General features: G+C 38.6%; 1 protein-coding gene across 2 annotated transcripts in view; it reads left to right on the top strand.

Moving 5' to 3' along the window:
- XPO5 (exportin 5) overlaps nucleotides 1–12,741 on the top strand; it is a 51,774-nt gene that overhangs the window by 13,267 nt on the left and 25,766 nt on the right. For both annotated transcript variants that reach the window (XM_058306783.2, XM_071218470.1), the window contains exons 12-18: nucleotides 519–609; nucleotides 2,298–2,426; nucleotides 3,869–3,987; nucleotides 6,982–7,137; nucleotides 10,469–10,510; nucleotides 11,036–11,125; nucleotides 12,270–12,469. In XM_058306783.2, the coding sequence (XP_058162766.1) occupies nucleotides 519–609; nucleotides 2,298–2,426; nucleotides 3,869–3,987; nucleotides 6,982–7,137; nucleotides 10,469–10,510; nucleotides 11,036–11,125; nucleotides 12,270–12,469 (827 nt within the window). The remainder of the gene's footprint in view (nucleotides 1–518; nucleotides 610–2,297; nucleotides 2,427–3,868; nucleotides 3,988–6,981; nucleotides 7,138–10,468; nucleotides 10,511–11,035; nucleotides 11,126–12,269; nucleotides 12,470–12,741) is intronic.

The following is a 12,741-nucleotide window of genomic DNA, read 5'->3' as shown; positions in this document are numbered from 1 at the left end:
CAGAATAAAGTTATTCATGGATTTGCTAAGGTTCTTAAAACTGACAGGTCCTTAATCTTGATTTATAAAGTCAGAAAATGTACTCGTTCAAGGGACCCCGTCATTTGCTCTAGTAATTCACCTAGCACATAAGCATACTATGTTCTAATTCCTGCCATGGTCTTCAAACTTTCTGAATGAAACACAAAGTTTCACATGCTTATTCACAGAGTTCAACATTTAATGAAGCAAATAGTTCTCGTTCTTAATTATTATATGTTGTTTTAGCTCTGTGTCTTGGGACATCTTCATACTCACAGACCTCTGAGAAACCTGGAAGAGGGTATCAACTAAGAGGGTATCAACTCAGGCATACTGGAGCTCAGAGCAAATTGTGGGCTTTGAGTAGAGCAGAAGTAATTGTTAATCATAAAATATCCTATGTTAACTCTTAAATTAAAAAAAAACAACTTGAGCTCCTGGGGCTTGAGAACTCTTAGATAGGTCTATTTTCATCCCCTACCCCAATCTCTTTCCAGATGGGCTTTCCTTCTAAAACAGACAGCCCTAGCTGTGAATATTCTCGATTTGATTTTGATAGTGATGAAGACTTCAATGCTTTCTTCAACTGTAAGTGATATTGGCCTGGAATTTCTTTCTCCCAAAACTCTCAGAACAGCATCTAATATTATGATCATGATGTGTGGCCTTTACGGTTCTTATTAAAGAGCCCAAAATTTGGACACCAACCTGCTTATACCTTTCATATTTCTGAAGGGTGCTGGGTTTACACTCAATCCAAGTTTGGTATTCTCTAGTACACACACATTGGACTTTGCTGTTCAGGGATAGTAGCAGTACTTGGCAGTCTTGAATATTTTTCATACTTCAGATTAAATCCCACCTTAACTTGCAATTCTTTTATTAAAAAAAAAAAAGTGGGAAGTGGACTTGGCCCAGTGGATAGGACATCCGCCTACCACATGGGAGGTCTGCAGTTCAAACTCCGGGCCTCCTTGAACCGGGTGGAGCTGGCCCATGTGCAGTGCTGCGCAGGGGTGTCCCCGGAGTGCGCCCCGTAAGGAGAGCTGCCCAGCATGAAAAGAAGGTGCAGCCTGCCCAAGAATGGCGCCGCACACACAGAGAGCTGATGCAACAAGATGATGCAACGGGGAAACACAGATTCCTGGTGCTGCTGATAAGTCACAGAGGAACACACAGCGGATGGACACAGAGCAGACAACTTGGAGCGGGGGAGAGAAATAAATAAATAAATCTTAAAAAAAAAAAAAAAAAGGAAAAATCCATCATATACTAATATCCTAATTCTACCCAGGGTTTTCTGTAGTAGGATTTTTTTCTTCGTACTCCTTTTTTAATAGCTTTCTTGAGATATAATTCACTTACATACAATTCACCCATTTAAAGTGAACAATTCAATGGTTTTTAGTATCTTTGAAGAGTTATGCAATCATTACCACAATTTTTTTCTTTTGAGTGTGTGTGTGTGTTTATTACCACAGTCAATTTCAGAACATTTTCATTGTCCCAGAAAGAAGTTGTACACCCATTAGCAGTCATCCTCAGTCTTCTCAACCTCCTTTTCCAGCTAGGGATAAGAGGAATAACCTACTTTTTGTCTTTATAGATTTACCTATTTTGGACATTTTATGTGAATAAACTCTAAATATGTGGTCTTTTTTGTGGCTTTCCTCTTTTGCTTTGTATAATCTTTTCAGTATTTATTCATGTGGCATACATTGATATTTTCATTCCTTTTTATTGCCAATAATAGTGTATGATTATCCCACATTTTATCCATTTATCAATAGATGGACACTTGAGTTGTTTCCCCTTTTTGACTATTATGAATATCACTATGAACATTCGTGTTCAAGTTTTCGTGTGGGTGTATCTTCACTTTTCTTGGGAATATAACTAAGAGTGAAATTGCTGAGTCATTTCATAACTGTTTATAGTATATTGAGGAACAACCAGACTGTTTTCCAAAGCAGCTACACGGTTTTACATTTCCACCAATCTGATTTTCTTTTTAGTCCAACAGAAGTTGGCAACTATTGTTGTTTGCCACTTATGGCTGGTCTAGCTAGTAAGGCAGCTTCCAGGGACAACTTATTTTTTAAAATTTCTGGGTTGATCAGTTCAACAGAGTTATATGTACTTTTATATGAATGTACTTTTCAGAAGTGCAAATCTGCTGAAAGTTTCTTTGAGCATTTCCCCCTCATATGGATACACAAGTAAACATTCAGCATCGATGGTATGCCAATTATTGATTCCTTTTCTTCCTTTGGCAGCCTCCCGGGCCCAACAAGGAGAAGTGATGAGATTGGCATGTCGTTTAGATCCCAAGACTAGTTTCCAGATGTCTGGGGAGTGGCTAAAGTATCAGCTGTCAACTTCTGTTGATACTGGATCCATGAATTGTAAGTTTTTTTCCTTGATGAAATACTGTGCCAAAACTTATATAGGAAATAAGGCTTTTGAGACCTCTTTTTAGGAAATACTGTTCAAAAATAGATTTGTTCCCTGCTAATTACATCCTGGGGAGTGAGCCTTTTCTTTTTGCACCTAAAAAGAAAGCAGATAACTTAACACCCATTTTGTTTTTTTAAGGAGGAACCGGGATTGAACCCAGGACCTCATACATGGGAAGCAGGTGCTCAAAGCACTGAGCTACACCCACTCCCCTAACAGCTAATTGTAAATTAGGGTAAACTAGAGTAAAGCCATGTCTCTATTAGTTTTGCTGGGGTTTTCTCTTCTAACACAATCAACCAATTATTTGTTGTTAATTTCATCACTTCAGATACCGTCTTAAGAAATTACATGTCTAGGCCTAAGTTTTTAAAGCATTCCAACCAAGTTCTTGTGTAGTAAACTGTACACTCAATTTCTCAGTGTACAGAGTACACTCAGTAAACTTAGGATCATTTTTTAGTCAAGCAAAGAAGCAGCAGTACGGGGACTTCCCATATCACTCAGCCACCTCAGATCCTTTGGGAAATTCCACTTTATATAAAATCAAACTATTCCCATTCTGCCCAAGTGCACAAATCAGTTAATTTCTATGTATTCCAGATCTTCTGTTTTTTTATCCTATTAATGCATGCTGTGGGTGACAGGTTGAATAAAGCAATAGAATGTGAAATAACTGGTATAAATCACTGCTTTAGAAAAGCTCCATTTTAGTAGTTTCCAAGTACATTACTGACTTGACATTCGTGGCATTTATTTAACATCAAAGTTTTGAATATTCACAGTTGACTCTCAAGGTCCCTTACATCTAATAACTTGAAAGTTTATGGAGGTACAAATACATTGCACCAATTTGAATCTAGTGAACGGGAGTATTATATGGAAGTAAGAAAAGCAATCTGTGACTCTTTTTGCCTTCCTGTTTGAGTGATGTGCTCTGGTGGTATTGTGAACTGGGAAGGGGCACATTCTTTGAGCATATCCTTACAAAGGTCATGTTGGATATGAAGCAGAATTTTGTATCTTACATCAGTTCCTTATTTGGAGGATTCTTTATGGTTTCAAATATCTTTATCATTTGATTCCTAAAAAGATACTATGAAGGAAGGAAAGTAATTATTGTTTACCAAGTTATTTCCAATGGGCTAGGCACTGTTTTTGAGCCTTATGTACAAATTTTCATTGAATATTCCTAAGGGTTTTTACAGATAAGACTGACAGAAGTGAATTCAGATAGCTCATGGTTAGGTGTGGAAGCAGCATGGGAATGCCTCTCTGTCTTCATCACACATGTTCTTTTGTTTTCCCACTGAGAGAGGGTATGGATTTCCTTCAACTGTGAAATTACCAAGTGGCCTCTAAGACCCCATTGTCTCCTGTTTTCCTACAGCTGGAACTGGAGAAGGTGGCCTCTGCTCCATCTTCTCACCTTCATTTGTTCAGTGGGAAGCCATGACCTTTTTTTTGGAAAGTGTGATCAACCAGATGTTTCGAACACTAGATAAAGAAGTAAGTAACTATTTCCCCTGCTGATGGCATAATGATTATGATCTTTATCTAAACTGGCAGAGGAACAGGAAAATCTGTGGATGTGTATCTTACAGAATAGGAAGCTGAGATTTAGACTGGCTAAATAACATACTTAAGTTTCAAATAGCTAGTTAGTGACAGAGCTGAGCTCCAGACTCAGGTCTGCTGTACTCTAGAGTCCATTTTAAGGGGCTAATAAGAGGTAGTACATGGTACATAGTAGCTGTGAGCTGTACGGTAGGATAACTGTTGCAGGGAGGAAAATGATGGAAATCTTGAATTAGATCATCTTGATAAATACTTGCCCTTAAGCATCCTTTTTAATTCATGGCAGACAGACCAGAATATTAATGTTGATTGAATAGGGTCCCTCTCCCAAGTCCCTGAAGATAAGGAGGTTTAGGGCTTTCTCTCATGAGTAACCTATTAACAAAGTAGGTATGACGGTAATTACTTCTGCTTTTACATTGATCACTTCAGTTTGCAATGATGACATTCTGAGTTTGTTCTAAAATATAGGGGGAGGGAGGACCTACTTGGATCCTGTGTTATTTACTGTTAGCCTTTTTACAGGTTTAGGTGGAACTTAGCTAATAGAGTAAGTTTGACAAATTAGAAAGCCCCTTCTCTAGTCAAAAGAAATGGCCCTACTTCTCCCTTTCCTGGCAATCTTTAAGTTATACAGCTGGAATGGATCCAGACATTTAAGTATGATTCTGTTTGAAGTCAGGAAGGATAATGAAATGGTCAGAATTTGTCAAATACTTTTAAGATGTATGAAACAACTGGCAGTATAAGAGAGGAGGGTACATGGTGATAGGCTAGGTTTTAGAATAAATCTCTAAATGTGATGATATCTCCTTGATATTAGATTGTCAAAACGTACACACAAAGTTTGGAATGTGTATAGGAGAGAGATGTAGGATGGGGACAAAGTATAAGGTGACAAATTACTTTAGAAATTTGGTAGACATCAGAACAAGTAATGGGGAGAAAAAGAAGTAGAACTAATTTTTCCCTCTCAGGAGAATGTTGAATATATTTGCCTTTGTTAATAATGACGTCAAGTAAACTAGCTCTGACTTTTTTTTTCCCTCTGAACTGAAATGGGTCAGAATGAAGCATCCTTGATTAGGAAGATGAGTGTTTGGTGAATACATGCTGAAATTATTCGCCTGTTCATTCATGAAGTTAAAGCACATTATATTTCCCTAGGCGTGTGCAAGTGACAAGTTCAACCTATTGCATTCCCACTTGCAGCAATCAAAACCTAGTCCAGTGGTTTGCAAACTTCTCAGTTTTTGTCCTCGATCCCACCCTCACTCCAGTGTCAATCAGAGCAGCTCAGCTTTTATCAGGTTTATTTATCCTGTCATGAAAGCATTTAGCTAAAAAGGTTAGTGGTAGTAGCTGAGCTTGTATTTCCAGAGTAAATATCAGAACACTGGGGAGAGCTTAGCAGTTTTGCAGTAGAGTAACTTAAGAATAGCTTTGAGGAAAAAGTACCTCATTTTGAAGAAGATGAGAATTGACTTACCTCCCAAGATATAAAGCTATAGTATTTTAAAACAGTGAGCTGCTGGCACTAGACATAGCTCATTGGAGCAAAATAACCCAGAAACAAACAGTAACATTTATAAGCATCCCAAATATTCAGTAAATGGCATTAGGAAAAATTAACTGTTGGGAAAATATCCCTAGGTTGAAAAACAATGAAAGTATGACCAAAAAAATGAATAGCTTTGACTACATAAAATTTCAAACTTATGTCAAAAGATAAACTTTAAAATGCAAGCTTGGAATGATATTTGCACTGAATATGGATGGAATTGATAGCCTCAATATAAAAGCTTATATCTGGTAAACATTGCCTGTCATGTACAATTGGTTTGAAGAATAATACAGCAATATCTAGTTGAAGATACATAACCATTCGACCCAACAATTCCACTCTTAGCTGTAGACTCTAAAGAAACTACATATGTACAAAGACAAGAATATTTACAGAAGCCTTGCGTGCTAAGCTAAGAATAACAAGGACCACCAACAGAAGAGTTGATAAATATTTTATAGTCTATATAGAGAACATTGAAAATGAATCAACTAGGGCTCTGTTATGAACAAGGATGATTCTCATGTTGACTCAAAAAGAGCATGCTGCAGGAATAAACATATAATTCTGTGTAGTTTGGAATATGTATATATGTGGCAAAAGCATGAAGAAATGAAATTTGTAGAATTATGAATACCAAATTGAGGATAGTTGTGACCACTGAGTAAAAAGGGCATACACAGAGAGCTTCAACTATTTCAATAGCTTATTTCTTAAGGTGGGTGTGTGGGAGGTTGTTATCTTTGTACCTTTCTATATGTCCAAAATATGTCACAGTAAGATGTTCTCAGAAATTGGTTAGAAAAACGCTAGAGCACAATGGAGAAATAAAGGATATGATGGGGTAATTCAGAGAGAAACTAAAGTAGCTAAGAATGTGAAAAATTTCAACTTCATTAGTAATTGAAGAAATGCAAATTTAAATAAACTTTTTTTTACTTTCTAAATAAGCAAAGGTGTTAGGGAAAATACTTAATGCTTCCATACCTTTTAACCCATTAATTTTAGCCATGCGAAAGAGTCTATTGACTCTTACACAATTGAAATAATTGAAAATGTGGACAGCTTTTTCTTCAAAGATGTATATTAGCATTATTTACAAAAGTGAAAAACTGGAAATAGTCTAAATTTCTAGTCATAGGGAATGCAACATACCTAATATGGTATGTGACGGTATGAATTCTGAAAAATTTTAATAATACGGGATAATGCTTAAAATTTTGAGGGTTAATATCAAACTACACACGTTATATATGGCAACCATATTGTGTATAAACTAGTGTCTAAACAAAAATTAGTAAAAGTGGTTATCTCTGAGTGGTGGCAGCCATGCCAACCTCCTTTTCATGTCTGTATTCCAGGAAATTCCTGTTAATGATGGAATGGAGCTTTTGCAGATGGTCTTGAACTTTGATACTAAGGATCCCCTCATCCTGTCCTGCATCCTCACTAATGTCTCAGCACTCTTTCCATTCGTCTCCTACAGACCAGAATCCCTATCCCAGGTCTTCTCTAAGGTAAATGCCATCTCCTTTGTAAACTTTATTTGGGCATTTTTAACCTATTTTTTGATAGAACTGTCATTGAAAGTAGATGAGGCAAGCTAATTAACACATTCATTTATTCATTTATCAAATATTTATTACTAAGGGTCAAGCACCATGCTAGGGGGAAAGCCTTATCATGTAGGAGTACTCTGTCTGATTGGGAAGAAAGGCACAAGAACAGATGTTGTACCTACATAGCATTGCAATCAATAGACTTGTGCATTGGGAAATAGAAGAGAATTCCTAAAGGAAACCATGTCTGAGCCAAGTCTTCAGTGGAAAGAGTTAGCCCGGAGAACTCATGGCCATCTGCTCTAAGTGGGGACAGCATGAAGAAAAGGGACAGAAGAGAGAAAAGCATGGTATATAGACGTGCCCGAAGCAGTTTGGTAATACTAGAAAGACAGTGGAACAAAAAAATGAAACTACAAGTAAACAATCAGACAAATCCAGAAAATGGGGCATTCTTTCAAGACAATCAGCCTGGACCTCTCAAAAAGTGTGTGTCATGGGGGAAAAAAGGGGGCTGTACTAGATTGAGAGAGATTGAAGAGATGTAACAATCAAACTTAACTTTGTAAACCCGAACTGAATCCTGGTTTGAAAAAAAGATTTTTAAAAATTTCTTTGGAAAATGAGGTAATTTGTATATAGACTAGATAATAAATGCTCTTATGATAATGGTATTGTGATTACTAGAAGATCCTACTAATCCTACATTATCCAAAGGAAATACATGTAAGCCATATATGTCTTTTCAAATATTGTCATTTCTACATGCAGTCAATATAAAAACATTATTAATGAAATACTCTTTTTTTTCATATTAAGTCTTTGAAATCTGGTGTGTATTTTATGCTTACAGCACATCTTCAATAAGACACTTTACTGTGTCTTATTGAATTTACAGTTTAAAAAGTAGGTTCACATGCCTCATTGTTCCAAACACATAGTTATTTAAAAAGCTTTCCAATAGTGAAATTGATAATCAGCTTTTAAATGTAAATTAACATTAAGCAAAATGTTAATTTTAGCTACATTTGAAGTGTTCAGTATCTACATGTGGCTAGTGGCTACCAATTTTAGCTACCAATTTTGACAGTACTGTTCTAGCAGAGTCACCCTGAGATATTTAGATATGCCAAAATATTTGAGGAAAATGTTCATTTGTTTGCAACTTACTCTCAAATGATTTAGGCAAAATATGTGTGTGGGAGAGAGAAGAGAGGCTGTGTGTGTCTGTGCATGTAGAGATTTTAAAAATAGAATAAAATAGTGACAATTTTTAAATCAAAATGGAAAGCATATAGGTGTTCTTTATACTATTCTTTCAACTTATCTTTATATTTTTTAATTTTTGTAATAAAAAGTTGGAGAGAAAGGTATAAAGCCAAGAATGAGGAGAGATGAGGTTGGCAAGGTGAGTAGCCCCAAGATTATCAGGCACCAAATACAGTGTGCTGAAGGGGTTTTAATATGATCCTAATAGTTAATAGGGTGCTCCTAAAGGTTTGTAAGCAGGAAAGCAGCCTAGTCAGATGTACATTTATGTGTAGCATTCTACAAGCTGTGTGTAGCATGCCTTGAGGACAGCAACACTGGAGGCAGGAGGATTGAACGATTGAATCTATCCAGGTAGAGGGTGATAGGAGCTGCATTACTGAATGGGCTTTTCCAGCCATAGGACTGGACAGAAAGCAAATATGTAAGGGTTTGGTGATTAAAGCTATTTGTTCATGCAGTAGGTGTATATTGAGCATTTTCTGTATGTTAGACTCTAGAATCTAAGTATTAAAGTTATAGCAGTTAGTTGACTCCTTGCTCTCATGGCACTAATATTCTAGGAACAGAGGCAGTAAACAATAGATAAATAGGCAGCGGACTTGGCCCAGTGGTTAGGTCGTCCGTCTACCACATGGGAGGTCCGCAGTTCAAACCCCGGGCCTCCTTGACCCATGTGGAGCAGGCCCACACGCAGTGCTGATGCGCGCAAGGAGTGCCATGCCATACAGGGGTGTCCCCCGTGTAGGGGAGTCCTACACACAAAGAGTGCGCCCTATAAGGAGAGCCGCCCAGCGCAAAAGAAAGTTCAGCCTGCCCAGGAATGGCTCCACCCACACACGGAGAGCTGACACAAGATGATGTAACAAAAAGAAACACAGATTCTGGTGCCGCTGACAACAGAAGCGGACAAAGAAGACGCAGCAAATAGACACAGAGAACAGACAACTGGGGGGGGGGGAGGGAGATAAATAAATAAATAAATCTTTAAAAAAAAACAATTGATAAATAATGTCAAGTAGCGATGAAGAAAAATAAATCCAGGTATTAGAGAATATCATAGTGTGCTATCAGATTGGGAGGGGATTTGTGAAAGGAAGAAACAGTATGGACAGCTTTCAGGTTTCCAGTTTGGGTGACTGGATGGGTGGCGGAGTCCCCACCTGAGTAGGAAAACCAGATCAGGAGGGAGACAGGAGGAAGAGAAGGGGGTGAATTTGGTTTTGGAATACTGTGTATGAATTACATTTGGAATATATAGGTGGTGACATCTCACAATAAATTGGCTGTTTGAGGATGAAAGAGTCTAGACATTGGAGAGGGGTGAGATAAAATCAAGGCATCAGCATAGAAGTGCCAAGAGTAGAGGAGAAGCCCCAAGAAAGGATAAGTATGTAGTTAGCATGTGTGGGTCAAACAGGGAACCCTGGGGATTGCCATCATTGAGGGAGGAGGGCAAAAGGTGAGAAGCCCCCAAAAGGGAAAAAAGAGAAATGGAGAAAATGTTGCGTTACAAAAGCCAGTAGAACTTCAAAAAGATGTACTCATTTGTTGCAACAGAAATTCTCAAGGATGGGAAAATAACCAGTGGATTTCTCAATTAGACATTCGCCAGAATGTCATTCCATCTCAGTGGCCAAGGCAGAAGCCACATTGCGTTGGTTAAGGAGTAAGTGGGAAGTTATGAAATGGAATCAGAAGGCTAGATCACACAACTTTTGATAGAGAGCAGTGTTGCTGTGGCTGAGTGTTTGGGTGTTGACATGGACTATCTGGGACTCTGACCTTTTTCTTTTTAAAAATGTTCTGATGGCAAATTTATGAATCTCAAACCTTTTGTAAACATATCTGGCAAAATGAACATCTAAAGCTTTGTACTACCAATTGAAAGCCCTTTTGTTAATGTAGTGTTACAGAAAAAATACACTTTGGGGATATAGTTGGGAATTTTGTGATAACTATTATTTAAATATACAAGATGCCTTTGGTATTCATGAGTTACCTTTTTTCCTCTCTATAGCTATTTTCATCCGTCACTTTTGAAACTCTTGAAGAAAATAAGGTAAGACCATGAATTCAGCCAACAGGTTCTAACTTGTTGAAAACAAAAGTATGAATTCCTAATACTTAGCCTGTATTTTTGTGTAAGTGGAAGGGTGGGTTAGTAAAGGCAACAGATGATCAGGAATGGTAGCCTCTTTTCACACAATGCTGGAACATTGCTGCTTTCATGTAGGTGTTATAAAGCAGGAAGCGGAGTATTACCAGTCAGCACTCATCCCTCTTTTTCTGATTTCCTCCCTTCCTCACTGGAGAACTATAGTCTTAAGAGGGATTTAATGAAACTAGGCCACAGCTCTGGAGATTTAATTTCTGTATAAGAATATGATATGGTTTTTTGTCCTAGAGATACTGCTGGGCAAACAGTAAACCTGTGGGCTCATGGTGACTATAAGTGTCTCTCCCTTATGCTCCTACAGTTGTGAAAAATTCAGTGTGAAGTTGCCTCTGAAGGAGATGTTTACGGGATTCTGTAGTAATAAAAATATTAAAAGTGGCTGTCAGTTTGTTGCACATCTCTTTTCAGGTCCCCAGAACCCGGGCGGTAAGGAATGTGAGGAGGCACGCCTGTTCCTCCATCATCAAGATGTGTCGGGACTACCCCCAGCTCGTGCTGGTAAGCCCCTGGGCCCTGGCTAAGTAGCGCTGAGGCCTGTCGGGAGTTTGGTTGCCTATCTATGTAAATCCAGCCCTAATTACACCTCACATAAGGAAAAACCAGAAACTATAGCTTTGCTTAGAATAAGCATCTTTGAGCTGGTGTCTTCTTTCTCCTCTACTTTATGGTGCAGTTAAAACCATAAATCTGTTCTACCCAAGCCACCCAGAAAAGAATAGTTCTGTTCCATGTGTATGACCAAGTTTTTCCCTATAAATAAACAACACTTTACTGTAATACATGTTTTTTTAATCTCTTTCAAATGATGTGGTCTAATCCTCAGAGAAGCCAGATATAACCCCAACCTGTTTTTAGGGTTTTTATAAGAAAATTTAGCATTACTTCAGATTACAAATTAATGAGAAATGTCCACTGCATGCAGAGCAGTCATTTGTCTCATATATATTATAAACTGCTCTTTGACTCTGAAGATACCTGTAAAAGTTGATGTAGAGAGAAGCAGACTTGGCCCAATGGATAGGGCTTCCGCCTACACATGGGAGGCCTCCTTGACCCGTGTGGAGCTGGCCCATGTACTGTGCTGATGCGCACAACTAGTGCCCTGCCACACAGGGGTGTCCCCCGTGTAGGGGAGCCCCATGCACAAGGAGTGCACCCCGTAAGGAGAGCCGCCCAGTGCGAAAGAAAATGCAGCCTGCCCAGGAATAGCGCCGCACACACGGAGAGCTGACACAAGATGACGCAACAAAAAGAAACACAGATTCTGGGTGCCGCTGATAAGGATAGAAGCAGTCACAGAAGAACACACAGCAAATGGACACAGAGAGCAGACAACTGGGGGGGTAAAGGGGGCAGGGAGAGGAATAAATTTAAAAAATTAATCTTTTTTTAAAAAGTTGATGTAGAAAAATGAAAAATTGTTTTCACAATTGTATTATTGGAAGTGCAGTTACCCAGATATTCTACCTTCTGCATCAGTTGCTTGCTTAGTCAGGCAAAAGGATATAATGAAATTCCTAAGTGGCAGCCTTGTAGACCTATCCTTCCTGGAAATGACTTGGTTCCATCTTCCTTAAGGGATCCAGCTCTCTCTGAAAATCAGACCTTCACTACCTCTGGCTCTTTTCTTTGTGATCTACAGCCCAATTTTGACATGCTTTATAACCATGTGAAGCAACTTCTCTCCAATGAGCTACTCCTGACACAGATGGAGAAGTGTGCCCTCATGGAAGCGCTGGTCCTCATTAGCAACCAATTCAAGAACTACGAGCGGCAGAAGGTGTTCCTAGAGGAGCTGATGGTGCCAGTGGCCAGCATCTGGCTTTCTGAAGACATGCACAGGTAGGGGAGATCCTTTGCCTCTAAACCCTCCCTGCTCTCCAGTACCCATTCTGTTCCAAGGCTATTGAGGTGTAATGGCACTATCAGTGGTAGCCTAAGTTATCTAAAAAACAATCTTTTATATTCTAACTTTTGAAAATATCACCTTGTTGGACAGTGGCTTAGGGAGGGAGAGGAAATGAGTAGAAATGTAGTGTAGTGTCTGCATTGGAACACCAGCATATTTGAAGAAACGAGACAACCAGCAGGGGCCATACAAAGTAAGAGACACT

Source organism: Dasypus novemcinctus, chromosome 11, assembly GCF_030445035.2.
Source record: "Dasypus novemcinctus isolate mDasNov1 chromosome 11, mDasNov1.1.hap2, whole genome shotgun sequence".
NCBI lineage: Eukaryota > Metazoa > Chordata > Mammalia > Cingulata > Dasypodidae > Dasypus > Dasypus novemcinctus.
Note: the sequence above shows the minus strand (reverse complement) of the source record. Positions and strands in the feature narration are given on the sequence as shown.